The 17,846-nt window shown below is 40.3% G+C and overlaps 2 protein-coding genes across 2 annotated transcripts; both read left to right on the forward strand.

Annotated features, from left to right (window-relative positions):
- Positions 1–2,927: 2,927 nt before the first annotated feature.
- Positions 2,928–5,388, forward strand: MELLADRAFT_117884 (family 32 glycosyltransferase; the record flags this gene model as incomplete). Its single annotated transcript, XM_007415546.1, has 2 exons — positions 2,928–3,609; positions 3,795–5,388. The coding sequence occupies 2 exons, from the start codon at positions 3,155–3,157 to the stop codon at positions 4,912–4,914; spliced, it is 1,575 nt and encodes a 524-aa protein (XP_007415608.1).
- Positions 5,389–14,967: 9,579 nt separating this feature from the next.
- MELLADRAFT_92727 (uncharacterized protein) lies at positions 14,968–15,949 on the forward strand (the record flags this gene model as incomplete). Its single annotated transcript, XM_007415547.1, has 2 exons — positions 14,968–15,881; positions 15,928–15,949. 2 exons carry the CDS (start codon positions 14,968–14,970, stop codon positions 15,947–15,949), a joined length of 936 nt encoding a protein of 311 aa, XP_007415609.1.
- Between the last annotated feature and the right edge of the window lie 1,897 nt (positions 15,950–17,846).

The following is a 17,846-nucleotide window of genomic DNA, read 5'->3' on the forward strand; positions in this document are numbered from 1 at the left end:
CTTGTAATTTTTCCCATGGCTAGCAGGTCTTCCACTTTCAGAGTGGGTTCTAAACTTGAGATTAGGAAGGATCAGCGCAGTCAGCGCAAAATTTGATCTAGAGCGTGAGTGACATGCCTACAGCATGTCAACTCAATGTCCAACATTTAATAATAATCATATATTCAATTCTTGACTTGAAGATAACTGAGAACCAATCACCTATGCTCAAGACTATGGTCCTTTTAAGGATATATGGGCCCTTAGAGCTTTTCCACCGCTGGCGTGTAAAAAACTACTCTGTACGATGTCCTTCTGACAGGTTTGATCAGCATGTATACCAAATTTGCGCGGAGGTAGGCAAAACCGTGGCCATGTAGAAACTGACAGTATAAAACAGTCTATGCCTTTGATCCAAGCATAGGATTGTTTGTCTCCTACAAAATGACAGGGTAGGTCAGACAATAGGGGTTGGGCAAAAAACCAACCAACCAGTTTCCAAACCCTGTTCAATCGCAGTTCAAATTTTTGGGAACGCTTAAGAGATGGCTTGAAATTAATATCCAAGCCACACCAAACCAACAAACATCTTTATCCATCTTTTTGCTTTCCAAAAATGTTGACCGGTATGATTGGTTTTGTGATCATGCCACCGCTATAACCGTTCAAAAGCTCCTACAGGGAAAGGAATTTGCGGCGCCACAAGCCTTGCAAACGCCCTTTTTGCACCTTTTACAGATCTGTGAAAGGTGGAAACACTTGCCCGAGTTCTTCAAGCTGAGCTATTGGTGGGGCTGGAGGAGAAAAATCAGACCCAAAGACTGACTTTGGGTCTCTTTGGGTAACCTGGCACAGCGATGGGTCTGTGAAACCTGCACCCAGTTGATTTCAGCCATCTTCGGCCGTTTTTGATTTATTTCTCAAGGGCGCAAAACTGGTTGGTCCGTTTTTTGCCCAACCCCTAATATTTCAGATTTTGGTGATATTTGCCTTTTTGTACGCCGTCCAGATTTGCACTCTCCCGGTCAAGATTTGGATGTCGTGTAACCCATACAGGCTGTTTACACGCTCCGGTGGCTCCGATATTTTCCCGCAAGACGTGAAAACAGCCTGTATTTGGGATTTTGCACGCTCCGCTGGCGATGCTCTTACAGTAGGACCCTGGAATGCTCCTACTAAGGCGTCTGACCAAAAATGTCAGGTTTTGGCCTGTTTGAGCTCAGATGTATCTGTCCAAAAATGTCGGGTTTTGGGTTTTGGGAGGTTTACCGCGCATATGTATCTGACCAGAAATGTCGGGAAATTGGTCCTTTTGTGACATTTATGGGGTTTGAACCCACAGTAGTGTGGTTTTTGTCAAATGACCGGAGCTTTTTTGCGGATACCGGAGCTTTTACCCGGGTTTTGAGGCTTCTACCCGGGTATCAAGGCTTTTCTCCGGGCCCGTCGCTTGGAGGTATCTGACCAAAAATGTCGGGTTTTGCCAAAAAAAAAATTTGCGACCAGCGTAATGTCGGGTTTTACGTCAGACGCCTCAGTAGGCGCATTCCAGGGTCCTCTTACAGTTTGGACCGTAGTGCATAAGAATTCACTTTTGTGATCCGATTCCCGAATGATGCGTTTGAGTTTAGGTAAGCTAACGTTGAGTTTATGTCTTAAGTACTGTAGATACAGACAGATCCACTTGTTGAGACTTGTTGTCAAGAAGAAGAAGGACCGGGTGAATGATGAACTTGATGCGTTACCATTCTTATTGTAATTTTTGCTTGACTTCGATTACCAAAGTGATCGACTGATGAATAACTACGAACGAACAAACAAACGAACAAACGCCAAGGTAGAAGTTTACCCTTCTTTTACAGTAATATATATAAGTCGACACATATACACTTCAAGTCTCTTTCATCCAATGTGTGATCATTTCAATTCAAGAATTCCTTCATCCCTTTAGTTGCGATATATCATTTCTTTTCGGTTAAACCATTCGATTTATTCAAAAAAATAGTGTTTTTATACCTGTCTCGTTTATATAGCAAGATTCGTGGACCGAACATCAAGCAGGACTTTCATAAATTTATTCAATCTTTAATGATTGATTTAATTTTCTTTTCCACATAAGTAAGTATTGCGTCTTTGTACTTGTTTTTTTTGATCGTTATGATTTCATTTCTAAGGAGATCCTCTATCAATCTCATGAGGTGTGACGTAGGTTGTGAAAGATGATAGATGGTAGATGAATTGTAGTGATAGTGATCTTGTGATTGGTAGTGGATGTGAGGATGGCATGAGTGTGTGAACAGAATTAAAATTTATATAGGTCACATTTTACTTCAGCCTTCCATTACCCACACTTTCGAATGCTGTCTCGGTTGGCATAAGACGTGGTATCAATTTCTTGCCTTCTCAATTTCCGTTCACACGGTATACCATTTCTATCTTTATCTTCTCATGAGTGTGACTTTAGGTCGGAGTATTGGTGTCGTGTCACCTCGGATCTGAGTCTCACGAAGTTGTCCTTTAAAATAATCCCCTTTTGGACATTTTTCTCCTTTATCAAACCTCGAAATCATCAATCAAGAACTCGCCTATTTCTTGATTTGATCGGATTACCACAATTGTCAATCTGATTGTTTGTTTTAAGACTGGTAGATTCACCATTTAACCCTTCTCCCTCTGCTCTGCTCTGTTGTTTTTTTTCCTTAAAAGAACCCAACTGACTGTCAGTTAAGATTAAAAAACCGTTTCAGTCCAAATTCTAATCTTTTTCTACTTTTCATCCATCTGTGATTTGGTGAAGTCAAGTTTAATTATCTTGGATTTATTTAACAAAGTCTTTTCTTGATAATTAAAATTGTTATTCCACTTTTTTAATTTTATCTTCTTTCATTCATCAACCTTTTCCACTTTAATTCTTTAATCTTTTCCTCGATTAAACTCTCGAATCCTTCTCCATTTCTTTTGGATCACTTGACTTACTCTTGTTTTCTCTCTACCTTGCCTCGACTTAAGTCGACAATTAACTTCACTCACTTGAACTTCAACTTTCAACTCAACTCACAAAACTTCTTAAACGGAATCAAATCAACTCGAATCGAATCACTTACTATCAATTCATCAAAATCATTGATCATCCATCTGATTTTTCCATTAGATTAGAAAGATATAAAATATAAAAATGGGTTCAATTAAATTACCAAATTCACGCCGGTTTTGGATACCAATCATTTTACTTTCAATCTTTGTGATGTTTTTCTGGAGACACATAATCTTATTAGGTCAAATCTTATCAGTTTACCCACTTTGGGCGATTTCATCAAGTTCACTTTCACTCACTTTAGCTGGTGATGGACTTGATACTAGTTTTGAATTGTATCCCATCGAACAATGGAGTGTAAGATGGCCACCCAAGAATCATTCAAATCAAACTCTACCTTTAGAAGCCAATTCATCATTATTAAGATTAAAAGATGGCAGTTTAGCTAGATTACCACATGATCGATATGGTGGTTCCAATTATGATCAACCTGATTCGACCGACTTAGTTCCTCCTATCTTACATCATATCTTATTGGGTATGGATCGTAAAACTATGCCAGTTGCTTGGGAAACTTCTAGGAATAGTTGTTTAGCGTAAGTTTTTTAGATTTCTCTTACAAATCAACCTTCCAGACCTTCTCAAAGATTCTTGATCTGCATGTATGCATCACTCAGATCGAGTTACATGACCGTTGCAAACTTTCTTTCTCTTACTTCACCAAATCATCATGACCTTCGTTTACTGACCATCGTCTCTTCTATCGGTTACTTTTTTTTAGTCTTCATCCCGAATCAGCAAACTATACCCATCACTTTTGGGATGATGCATCGGCACTTCAATTCATGACCACCCATTACCCATTCTTCTTGAACGACTTTTTATCATACCGACACAACATTCAAAGAGCCGATGCCCTTCGTTACTTTGTTCTTCATCACTATGGTGGTATCTTTCTAGACCTCGATTTAGAATGTAGAAGATCATTAGGACCACTACGAAGGTTTCCAATCGTCAACATCAATGCATTTCCAGTTGGTGTTTCAAATGGGTTTATGATGGCAGAAGCGGGTCATCCATTCTTGGCTCAACTGGTTCGAAATTTAAAACGATATGATCGATCTTGGTTCGGGATTCCTTATGCGGATATCATGTTTTCGACTGGTCCAATGTTTTTATCATCTGAACATTTAAGATTTTCATCTAAACTTAGATCTCATGATTTAAGAATTCTAGGTGGAGCTGAACAAAGATTGAGTGGAAAAGTCGTGACACCTTTATTCCGACATTTAGGATCCTCATCTTGGCATGGACAGGATGCTCATCTAACCTTGATGATCAAAGATGCCATCTTTCATCCGATTGTGGCAGTTGGTTTACTTGGTTTATTGGCGGGTGCAGCCTTAGTTGGATCATGGTGGACATTATCAAGATTATTAGCCAGAAGAGGATTTATGATCATCAGGCCAGGTTCAACTTATTATGCACTTGAAATTCGATCGGGATCACGTAGCAGAAGACAAGAGTTTTCACAAAGATTTGTACTTTGGAGATTAGGATTAGCTAGAAGAGCATCTGAACTTTCATCATCTACTTCATCTACTAATTCATCGAATGAATATCTACATTTAAGTAATACAGACGATGAGATCGAAGCCATCGAATTAGGTTTATCTACCACTAGTAATGGAAACACTACAGATGATGAAAATGAAATATGGGAAAAGAAAAAGAAGTCAACGAACCGAAAAGTGACACCGATGGTCACCGTCACACCGGCTTCAGATGAATTGAATGATATTTTGTTTGATGCTTCTAGAGATCATCTTACTCCTACTCATCATTCATATCCTTTGAACTTGAATCGATCTCAATCCCCTCCTCCACCTCAATACCGTTGATTTTCTTGGTTTTCTTGATTTTCTTGTGTGTTTTTTCGTTGACTTTAATCCTTTTTTTTATTTGAAAAATCTATGAATATATTTTATCTTCCTTTTTTCTATTTTTCTTGTGATTTATTTGTTTATTGGTTTGATACATATACATATATATAGATTTCTTGTCGTTTTCTTCGTTTTCACCTTCTTTTCCTTTTTCGTTTTCTCAATATAGAAACATTAAAGGATTTTTTCTTCATCTGTTTTTACCAACCTTTTTTTTTCTTTTCTTCAATAATCTTCTCTTGGATTTGTGTTTATATATATATAAAGCGACCTTTTTGTTCGTTTACTTTTTTTCTTCCTACTATTTAATCTCTTTCAAAACAATTTTTTTTTTCTTCTTGTTGTATCACTTCGCACTTTTTCTTTCTTATTTTTTTGTAAGAAGAGTAAAAGAACATATGAAAGAGGAATTTTAAAAAGATATTTTTATTGAGAGTTTTTTTTTCCTTGAGTGAAATTTGATTCTTTGTTCTTTATTTCATTGATAACATCTTCAACAGTGAGATCATTAAATTGATAAAATTGAGACGTGAAGGTGGCAGAGTTCTTGAGCAGTGACACTGCGGGAATTGCCTGTGTGCATAGAGCTTGAGGAGGTACACGACTCAATTTCCGTAGGAGGTGAAATCTACAGGTGAGGGCAGTAGAAGGAACCAGCCAGGACCCCGGAGAGCTCTTATCGAGGTGCATGATGTAAAAAATTTTCCTACAGTACACACACTTCACCACGGTTTACATTCATAAAAACTTCACCAGATCCCTTGCTTCTCCCTCAATAATGCCTAGCCAGAAGCAAAGCACTTTGTTGACTGTGAATTTCATACCTACACAATTGTGAAGAGTTTTTAACGTGGTGTGGATGCTGTGAAATACACAGCAATTCACAGCAAGCATAAGAAAATAAAATCTTTTACATCACGCACCTCTACAGGAGCTCTCCGGGGTCCTAACCAGCCATGACAGTTAGCACTCGAATGTCATAGGGTTTCTGAGTACAGAGTGGTGGAGAGAGTCAATCAGACTTCTTCCTTTCTCCTCATGTCACCACTCTGAAGATCCTTCAAGTCCCCTGTTCTGAATTTCATAGCTTCAAAAGCCCGCCCACCACCCCGGTTAAGAAGTCCTTATTTTCTCAGGAGCCAACCTTCTCCTAAGGGTAAGCAAAGGGAAGTTGGTAGGACCCATCCTCCCAAAATTTCCTCAGCTTTAGGACCACCCCCAAACCACAACCATGTAGGATGCTGGTCTCATCCATGTGCAGGAATGGTATTCTATGCATATGTGGTAAGTTAAAGATAGCACTAAGAAGTCTAGAACAAAAATGAAATACACATTGTTCATCCTACATGTGAATACCAAGGTCACTCTAGTTCACCTTACTTACTGGTAACATGCCTTACAAGACATGGATGAATTTGGTTGAAACCTGATTGAAGAGAGTTGCAGTGACTGGGTCTGGAAGTTTCTTCAATTTCAGGGTTTGTTTGCCATGGGTTTTCTGATCACACTTGAGTTGACATCATCATCAATGTTCTTTGTGCCTCAGTATGCACAGAAATCCTCAGCAATCACTTTTGATCTCACCTTCATTCAGTTCATGAAGCTTATTACAGATGCTTATTTCACTCTTGCTTGTGAGTAGTGAAATCCAAAATCACAGAAGGTCGAAATCAAGGTGATGGTGTATTATTAGTTTTGCTGGGTTTGGATGAAATTTTTTGAGATTGTCAAGGGTGTTCTCTGAGTAAGAGCATCTCCAACACAGGTTGGTAAACGTAACAAATTGGACACACACATAAGCTGTATGTTACGTTTACTGACCTTGGTCACAAAACGACCATCCAGCACGGTCTGATTAATTGACAGCTCACCATGTGTGTGAGTTTGAATTTCCAGCAAAACACCTTTCACACAGTCGGTACTCCAAATATGAAGTACCAACTGAACTTTTACAGCAAGCTGTATTGGCCCAGTATTGGACAGAAATTTGGCACATGTGGTGTTAAAGTCACCACATGTGTCCTATCCTCTTGTTGTCCAACCAATTGATGGCTATTTGGTGGCTCAATTGGGTGAGGGTTTGGCAACTTGGGCAGCTCAAAGCAACTCAAAAACTTTTAATGCTACGGGTGCCCAAAGGCACGACGGTACCCGTGGAGTTCCATGAGTATTGGGGATCAACGGTCCCTTGGATCCTCTGCCCGACGGAGACTTGGACACCTCGAGAGGACACATCTAGAGAGTGCGCACCGACATGTGAAAATCTCTGATTATGCACTCACCTCAATCCCCAATACCACGATTTAGAAAAGCCTTTAAACCTTTTCTAACTTTTTGTTTTGTTTTATTCCGAAGGACTGAATAAAGTGAACTATTGGCATTAGTTTACAAGGCAATTAAAGAAATCCTCTGAAAGAAGCAATTAACCCGATTGAATTCTCAGACGTTCTTAGGAATAGAAGAAACTTTGTCTATCACCGCATTAACAAGATTCACCCCGCATAATACACCGCGGGAATTAACTCGTTTGAAACCCGATTGAGCAGAATTTTGGTGTCCGGGTTCGAAATTTCCTTGAATCATGAAACTCGTTCACAACTCGTTAGCATTACGTTCGCCAATTTCCCTTGAGTAGACTACAATACATACACTTACACAGCACTGGCAAAACCTGTGATTCCAACCGTTTGACTACATATCTCACCGCTGATCATGTTCCCGCTGAACTGCTTTTTTTCGGTTGATCAAAGCTTGAAGAATGAGGATGAAGGTGAGGAATGGTGAAAGGGGATGTTACTGTATGATGTGACTGTACATACACGGGGCCAGCCGAGTACAGAGTACAGCCCGAGGGGAATCGGCAAACATAATGCGAACGAGTTGTGAACAAGATTCACAATTCGAGGAAATTTTGAACCCAGACACCGAAATTCCTCTCAATCGGGTTTCAAACCAGTTGATTCCCGCGGTGTTATAATTAGATCTTTTCAACAATAATACACCCAACGCACTCATCATCAATCCCAGCAGTCTCAAAGCTCTACAATCTTCTCTCAAACCAAAATTAAATCATGAATACCAAAGATTTCAATAAATTAGCTTCGGAAAGTAATTTAGGGACGCAAGCCGCGGACAGCACAAGTTCAACTTCGAAGAAACCACTAAGTAAGCCCAAACAACAAGTGGTAACAAGGAGCAAATTGAACACCAGAAACGCTGAAGAAGGTATTGGTTATTATGATTGTATTTGATTTGTGTTGCTATAGTTATATTTCATTTTTTATCTTTCCTAGTCACGATTTGATTTTGTTTATGTGTTCTTCTGTCGCCATGCTACAATATTTGTTATTTCACTCTTTTGGTTATCTCATTACATCATAATACGTGTGTCATTTGTTTTCTAACTGTCTCTTCTATTATTAGTTTTGACTGCATATACCTGTGAGGTTTTGCACCAAGATTCGAACATCATCTGTTTCGTCTCTTTTATTTCTATAAGCTATATCAATTGACATGCTTATGAAATTGTGCATTACTCACAGGTACGCTGATCTTTCATATTTCTTTTTTATTTCTTTTCTTTCTCTCTGTTATGCTCGTTTATGTGTGTTTTGTTATCACTTTGTATCAAAGAAATAAAGATCATCTGTTTTGTCTCTTTTATTTCTATAAGCTATATCAATTGACATGCTTATGAAATTGTGCATTACTCACAGGTTATGAGCCTTTCACTAGGGTAATCATTAGCTTTGTAAATATGTCATCGATTTTCATAGATCTTATTATCAAGCTTCGCTTCTTCCCTTGATTACTTTTTCCTCAACTTATGTTTTCATCTGATTCTGTCGCCGACTCCTCTGAATGTGATCAGTCTGCCTCATCTCCAGCTGCTTCCGATTCTTCAGATACTTCAACAATCACTTCATCTTTGCCTCCCGTCCTTGTTTCGGACGACGATACTGTTTCCGACGTTTTTTCTCCGTCGCAACTTCTTCCTCCTGCCATGTCTGCTCCTATGGTTTCATCCCTCTCAGCTCCGGCTGCTTTGACTACCAAAGAACGCATCAAAATCCCTGAACTTACCAAGGGTAATTTTCCTCACTGGAACAAGCGTTTTCACTTCGCTTTACAGACTCGTGGTTTGCTCAAATTTATCACCAAAGATTTGCCTCCCACGGATGCGGAAGGTCTGGCTTTGTATTGTCGTCAACAGGGTCGTGTCATGGAAATAATCGTTAATTCTGTGAACGCTACAAATGACTCATTGATCGAACTTCCCAATACTCCTTATAAACTCGCTTACGAGAAGTTGGCCAAAGCTCATGGCAGCAGTGGTGGTGTTCTGGCTGCGGCAACGATTTGTGAAATAGCTACTGCTTGTTTTGAATCTGGTCACTCTTTGCCTGATTTTATCACTTGTATTCGTACGCTCCACAATCAACTCGCTCAATACACGGCTGAAGATAAGGAGATTTCCATTTCTTCCAAATTATTAGCAATTTTCTTGTTAAATGGTCTTGGGAAGGATTTCGAATTCATTACCACTCCGTTCTTTGCCAACCTTTTGAAGCTCACTGTCCAATCTGTCATGGATTGCCTTACTCTCGAAGCTGCTAAGCAATCATCTTCTGGTCAACCATTGTCTACCGTTGCGGCATTTACAGTTGCCTCTGCGAGAACCAATACATGTCAAAACCGATAATCATGCAAAACCAATACTTGTTTGAGGAAATAAATCTTCATTTTCAGTGAATTTTGCTCTGAGAAAACAGATACTCGGTGAAAACCGATAGCTTTGGACCCAATTTTTTGGGTATTGGTTTTCACAGAGGTGACTGTACTGCAAAATCATCATTGGTTTCTTCCGCTCCAGCATCTCGTCGTATTGGGTCCGGTCCCAATGATCTTTGTAACCTTCCTGCTCATAGGGGTCTTCCTCACACCAATCGAAATTGTCATAATCAAAACAGCCGTTCTCAAGCTAAGACCTCTGCTCCAATTGTTGCAAATTCTAACAAATTATCAGAGGCGGAAATGGCTAGGCGCTACTTAGAAATTGAAGCTGCTTCCGAAACTAGGAAGAAAGGACTTCCGGTTGTCACTGCCCCTACTTATGAGGTTACTACCTCTAATCAGTTTAGTGCCCTTGATCTTGTGGATGATTTTCCTGATGAAGGTTTTGCTGTTCAAGTTTATGTTGCTTCAAATCAGTCTATGGATCATGTGAGAGAATCTAAATAAACTCGAGTCACCTGCAATGGTGACTTTTAACACCAGCAAACGGGTGTGAGTCTAACAGCTCTGAACACCAAAGACAAAGAAATGACAGACCTTTTAACACCAGCAAACAGGTGTGAGTCTAACGGCTCTGAACACCAAAGATGAAGAAATGACAGACCTATATAAATAGGTAGAACAGGAAAGGTACACCTCTTTTCCCTCAGTGAACTGATAAGATATATTTCATATGGACAATACCACAAGAGCACCGCACTATGTTGCAGTTGTGGTGCGGTTGCGTAGCGCTTTTGGGCGCCGCAATAGCAACGCAATATAGTGCGGTGCCAGCGCTCCGCAATCCGGGTTCAAAAAACCCCTTGGTCAGAAACCCGCACCACAATTGCGGTCGGTTTTTGACGGTTATTTAGGGCAAATATTGCGGAAATAGGGCAATATTGCGCATTTTCCGCAATATTTGCCCAACCGCTCCGCAACGGCAAGTTACAAAAAAAACACCCCATTGCGGAGTGGTTGCGTAGTGTAATAATGCGCCGACTGCGCAACGCAATGGAAATAGGTCAAAATCCATTGCGTTGCGTAGCGCTTGCGGTGTTGATATGGATAACTAAAGTATCTAACCTTTTAACACCAGCAAGCAGGTGTGAGTCTAACGGCTCTGAACACCAAAGACGAAGAAATGACAGACCTATATAAATAGGTAGAACAGGAAAGGTCTATACAACATATTAGAGAAGAAAGAAAGTTTGATATATAAGTATGAGTGTTTTATAGTCTGTATGAGTGAGCCACTTACACACCTCTTTTTCCTCAGTGAACTGATAAGGAAAAAGGGGCGATCGTGGAGAGGTGAGAATTCTATTTGAATGTGATACATTAGTGATAATCAAAGTTAGGTTTAAATCATGTATGTGACATTAGGTTTTGATGTCTTGTGTTCGAGTCAATTGAATTTTGATATAATGTATTTTAATAATGTATTTATGTGGTTTGACGTGTTTGATGAATTGAGTTATATTCTGACATCATGGTGTCATTTTAGCTGACTAGTGAAGATGCGGGCATGCCCGCAACAGCTTTATTAGGTGACCAATCAAGTTGGCTAAATGTACTTAGTTTCTCCTTTAACACTCAAATTTAATGGCATATTGAGTAAAATTATGATTTTTCCACATCACTTCCTCAAGTTGAGGCAGAGAGGATTACATGAAAAAGGTATGTAGCAGTCCTGACAATCTCATAGACATCAATTTACCATGGGCCATTCAAATTTTTGTCCTTAGCCTTAGTCAAAATTGATGCGGAGCGACCACTGCCATGTTTCTTATACAGTAGGTATATACATAGATTGTAATCACACAAAATCAGATATTGATACTGTAATATGAGAGGAGACATATAAATGGTTGTGTGAGGAATGTTTAGTTTGAAAACTGTGCTAAGATTATCATGCCAAAGCGTGAACTCTTAAATGTACAAATAAGTGTGACAACTAAAGCGGACAAGTTGTAGTGGGCAAATCCCAAGGCTAGATGTCCAGGATCAATAAAATTGCCTGATTACAACACCCTGAGAGGTGGCTAGCGGTCACAAATTATCATAAAAGCTGATACTAAAAAGGCCAAATACAAAACTAATGTAGGTGAACCAGGCTTTTGAGGGTATTGCCAACCCCAATGACATGTGAGGTGCTGATAAGAAGATGAAGGTACACTGAGAGGATAGGGAACATGAATAGTTATACAGAGTCTTCACCAGTGAGAGGTCAAAGTAGACCAAGGAAACAAAGACGCAAGACAGGAGACGGAGCACCGATTGCAGTTGTCAAAAGAGTTCCCGCAGAAACGTATTACAAGATGATTTGGTATAGTTAGGTGTTAAGTGAGGTAGATGGTTAATTTAGAAGGTGTTATATATACAACATTTGGATGGGCATGATCAAGGGGATCAAATTGGGTGGGATACATCACCTTTTTATAGGAATGGAAAGCAGGAGTCAGGGGAGTGGAAAACACGGCTTGTGCAGGCAGGTGCTCAAAAGGTGACTACATATCAAAGATTGGAGGTATCTCGAATAAAGGAAGGAATCCCAATAAAGCAAAGGAAGTTTACTCCCAAAAAACTTGACAAAAGAGACTCTCAGATAAAGCACCCACACAATTGAGTAAAGAAACAAAAACAAAAAGGACTGAAAGCAGAATGTCCACAACACAACAAGGAAAGATACATATGTTGTTTTGTTTCGAGAAGCACAGTCAATAACCAACAAAGCCAAAAGGAATCTTGCTGATTACAATAACACAGCAATAGAATCACAAAATAATCACTACCTGCACTTGAAAAGCAAATCCAAAGTAGGTGAAAAGTCGAAAGCACCACCACAAACCAAATTTGAACAGACGAACCAAAGCCGTAAAGGAACAAAAGCAACTCAATTCGGTCTTAACTGGGACAGAAGACGGTTGGACCGACCTCATGCGAGTTGGTTGTATGTTTATATATTTTAGATACTGCAGCTACCAAGAACATTTGTCATAATAAAGAAATGTTTCTTCATCTTAAGTTGATTCCACCAGTCAAGATTACGGGTATTTCTGGTGATCCTCAGTTAGCTCATCATATAGGTTCTGTTATTGTTCCTGGTTTCTCTGAAGAAGATCATTCTCCAATGGATATCTTGATCCCTGATGTTCTATATGTTCCGACTATGGTAGTTAATTTATTATCTCTTAGTCAACTTTGTGCAAATGGTGCTTCGTTTTTGGGTTCTGCTACCAGTATTACTGGCGTGGGTATGGCTGGGAACAGTTATTTTGTGTGTGAGAAGACCGACAACAAGAGATTATGGCAGTGCAAGGTTTGCCTTTTATCATCAGTTTCTGTTTTTTCCGCATCAGCTGAGCGTTGGCATCATTGTCTAGGTCACCTCCACTATGATGCAATAAAGTGTTTGGTTTCAGACGGATCAATCAAATTGTCTTCTGGTTCATTTTCTACTCAGCGTTCACCTTGTATCACTTGTCAGAAATCAAAGATCCCTTGTCTTCCTTTCACTTCTCATTTTCCTGTCACCTCTCATGTTTTGGTTAGAATTCACTCCGGTGTTATTGGTCCTTTTCCCTCATCTCCAGGTGGTGCTAAATACTTAGTTTCTTTTATAGATGATTGTTCACGTTATGCTTCTATTTTTCCTATCAAACATAAGTCTGATGTATTTGATTGTTTTGTGAGATTCAAGACGCGTGTAGAATGGTTGTTTGGTTCAAAAATCAAGTTTTTTCATTCGGATAGAGGTGGAGAATATCAATCATCAAAATTTTTGTCGTACCTTAGTCAAAATGGCATAAACGTGGAGCAAGGACCAGCAGAAACTCCGGAACAAAACTCAATATCAGAAAGGTACAACAGGAGTCTTATTCAACGTGTCCAGTCAAATTTACACCATGCGTCTCTACCTACAACTCTTTGGGCAGAAGTTGCTTTGGCCACCGCTTTTACCCTAAACCAATCACCACATTCATCTCTTGATTTCTGCTCACCGTTATCAGTTTGGAACTCATTTATCCCTGATTCGGGTTTGCACGGTCCAGATCCCTCTTTTTTGAGGACACTTGGATGCTCTGCTGTGTATTTGGCTCCGCGGATCTCAGGAAAGTTGGGATTGAAAGGGCGTGAGGGTGTGTTAGTTGGCTATGAAGCAGGAGCCAAAGCTTATCGAGTATGGGATCTTGGGTAGAAAAAGATCATTATAACACGTTCCGTCATTTTTAACAAAGATATTTTTCCATTTTCTTCTGTGCCATCATCGAGTTCTGAATCTCCTTCTTTTATCATTTTACAAGACTCAGGTTATGAGCCCAGATGTTTGCCTTATGCGCTTTCCTTAGGAACATATGAATATGATGTAAAGCTGATGTCATAAATACTTACTTGTCATAAGTCTATCTGTTAAAGTGATTAGCCCTTACAGTACGCAGCAAGGGGGTGTGTTGGAGTGTATGTTGTTATGTGCTCACGTAACTGTACTGGTACAACTTTATATAGGGGTTTTAGTCCGCTATGTTGGTACTAGGAGCCATACCTGCCTCCCCACATGATTGGCATACAGCGTCTATAGCTCAATGGAATCCATAAGAAGCTTGAGTGCGGTTTAATTCCAAGAAGTTAGAATACGGTTAAATTCCGAGACATACCGAGTTGACAATTCAAGAAACACCCGCCCCAGAGTTGAAACATTGTTTGTGTAACTAGGTACTTATGAATTGCTGTCTTTTTCCTTATGGATTGAATAGAACCAGATTTTGATGATGTAGAACATGGAGCAGACATTGCCCTAGCTCATGGGAAATGGATAAGAGGCATCCAATCAGTGTTCCAGAAGAACCAAGATAAAAAACAAGAAACTTTGGAAAATGTCTATGCAAGCTGGTGTGAGAAGAAAGGGCTGGAAGAGAGAGACCCTTGTCTATATGACTAGGAGAGTGATAGTAAGTTATAGACCTCTGGTACACATAATTAAAAACAGAGTGATAACCCGCATAACCCACTTATGTAGGCAAGGATGAGAGAGATGGTCAAGACTCCGGAGACGACCAAACTCCGGCAGTGAAAAAAGCTAAGACGAAGAAAGAAGAAGCTAGCACTGAGACAGCAATGGGGTCAAGTCTTGTTCATACTATGCCAAAGTTATCAGAATACTTTGATAAGTTAATGATAAGTAAGAGTCGCCATGTACCGGTTTAGATATTCAATGTCAAGTGGTTACTCTTAGAAATGAACTTCATGACAACGAAACAAACTAAGACGACAAGCTGTCATTTGGACACTATCCCTTATGTGGGTCTTCCAATTCCGAGCAAATGGAGACTTACAAGCGCAGGATGGTCAAAGAGGTTTGACCTCATGGTTAAATATCACCAAGGGATGTACGACACTTTACCTAGTCAAAAAGATCACCCCATCGCCCCACGCCTCATCGCACACAAAGCCGTAGTGTTAGAGATTCAATTGGAAAGGCAAGGTGGCTGGCTCCCGGCTTTCAGATACAATATCGCACAGAGACAAAATGTGTGGGAACATCGATTGCCAGACGGAAGGATTTCAGACGTGGGAACTGGGAATCAAATTCTAGTTACGCAAGCCTTACGTGATTTGGAGATGGCAAAGGATGAATTATTCAATGACAACCCGTACGCGATCGGATTCACGCGCCAGAATATGAGTCCCATTGATGGGCACATCTACCCTGAACACGCTTCCTGGGATAACTTTAATATCCCTAACAAACTCAAACTTGAAGGGACAGGAGGTAGATTGATGTCAGCCTTCAATCCATTACAGTCATTCTCACAAAACAAGAACTCATTCCAAGCTGGTCCTTCACAAGGGCGAGGTGGTTTCAGGGGAGGAAAAGGTAGTGGAGTAGGTGGTAGAGGAAATGGGAGAGGCAGTCATTTTAATGGACCAAGAAGACCATACCTCAGACCCCAATTCAATTGGTATCAACCAAGTCTGTACCATCAGAATAATCCGGGTAACGGATACACCCTGTTCAACCAGAACAACCAATTCCAAGCTTTCAGACCGGCAATTGGCCCGGGTAGTTTCCAACCACAACCAAAACAGTTGCTATTGGAAAATAGTTCTGGAGGTGGTGAAAAAGGAAAAGGTCCTGCAAATGGGAATAAGTGAGTATACCAAAAAAAGGCCAAATTCTTTCTATCCTGACATGAGATGTGATCCAATGACTTCATGATATGTATCCCTTGAGATGTCCCCACAGATATTGTGTGATTGATTGATGTCCTGTTTTTCATTCTTGCTTCATATCTTTTGTTCTTACTTCTTGTCCTTTTTGGTTAAATCCTGATTAGAAGACTATCATGTTGTGCAGACCTAGGATACTAATTAATGATATCTTGTTCACCTTTTTTCGCTAGTAGTTCCTCATCACCTCCTTTTGCTAGTTGCTCCTCAGAGGCACCACAGATTATTGATGTGCCTAGTGCTGAGAGGCAGATGACTCATCCACAAGACCTAAGCCAGCCGAGAGAAGAAAATGACCCTACCAATGATAGATGGCCAACACAAGCACAATGTGAGATGAGAATCAGAGAATGGGAGACCCTCCTAGGCGAATGTGACCTCACAGAGAAGTGGTCCCACGTAATTGAGTCCCTACAGATTGGGTTTGATCAGGGCATCCCAAAACACAACCTGGGCGAGCTGAAGTGGTTCACCCCTGATAACCATTCTTCAGCTTTGGCGGCTAAGAGTCAGATCATGGCGAACTTACAAAAGGAAAAAGCAGCTGGTTGGGTCTTTGGCCCCTTTTCACACGACAAAGTATTTAATAAAATCAGCTTCTTCCGGTCTAATCTGATGGGAAGCGTTACAAATAACAACAGATCTTTACGAATGATCAATGACCTTTTGTTCCCAAAAAACAAAGCCGCACTAGAGAAGAAACGTAAACAAGCCGCACATAGCGACTGGCCAGCTGGCCAGGACCAAGAGATGATACATGGACGAATGAAGATCAAAACCCGCTCTCAGATAACGCAGAAGAGATATTGGAAGGTCTATCCTACCTGTATGAAGATGTCAATATACCGTCTGTCGATCCATTTGTGGAAAAAAAGGAATTCAAGACTTCATGGGATGATTTCGTGGCGGTGGCAAGGTATTTCAGATCTATGACAGGCAAATCACTCTTATTAGCCATTGTTGATTGGAAAAAAGCATACCGGCAAGGACCTACCCGCAAATCTCAGTGGCGTTATTTGATGATAAAAGATTTTGATAATCAGATATGGATAGACACACACATAGCATTTGGAGGAGTAGCTGGCTGTGGTACCTTTGGATGGATCGCGGATACTTGAAGAGATATCATTAGCTCATTGTTTAAGGTTAAGCGGATCTTTTGCTGGGTTGACAATGATATTTTTGTTAAAGAATCAAATGATAAGTTAGACATGAAGGATATATTACAAGTCAGCGCCAACATGGGAATATTATTGAATGAGGAAAAGTTTAGTGATTGGAAGGAAGAGCAGAAATACTTAGGTTTTATTTGGAACGGGAAGTATAGAACAGTACACTTACCTGATGACAAACTCAAAGAGAGAACTCAACAAGTCCAAGACTGACTCACTTTGGAAAAGAGATGGTCTAAAAAGGATATGGACAAGTTGGTGGGTCAGCTGGGTCACTTAACGTACATTTTACCTCATATGAAATGCTGCATGTGGGATTTATACTGGTGGATTGCTACTTGGTACAACACAAAAGCCCTCCGAAATGTGGCAGAGGAAACAAAAGAGGACCTCAAGGAGTGGTTAGAGACACTAGTTGAATTTGAGCCTCTTTGGCTAATCCCAGAGCCTGAGCCGGTCGATATCGGTTGGGTCGGGGATGCAAGTCCGAGTTTTGTGATTGGAATACTAGTCGGGGACCGGTGGGCCCAGTTCAAGTTGCTAGAAGGCTGGGAAACAAAAAACCTCCCCCCGGGTAGCCCAAAACAAAAGATTGCATGGCTCAAAACCGTGGCAATTAGGCTCGGGTTACGGGTAGTGGCTGACTTATTCCCGACTGCAGGAAAATGATTTTGAGTGCTCACAGATAACACAACTACCAAAGCTGTGATACAG

The sequence above is a fragment of the Melampsora larici-populina genome, assembly GCF_000204055.1.
Source record: "Melampsora larici-populina 98AG31 unplaced genomic scaffold MELLAscaffold_52, whole genome shotgun sequence".
Lineage (NCBI taxonomy): Eukaryota > Fungi > Basidiomycota > Pucciniomycetes > Pucciniales > Melampsoraceae > Melampsora > Melampsora laricis-populina.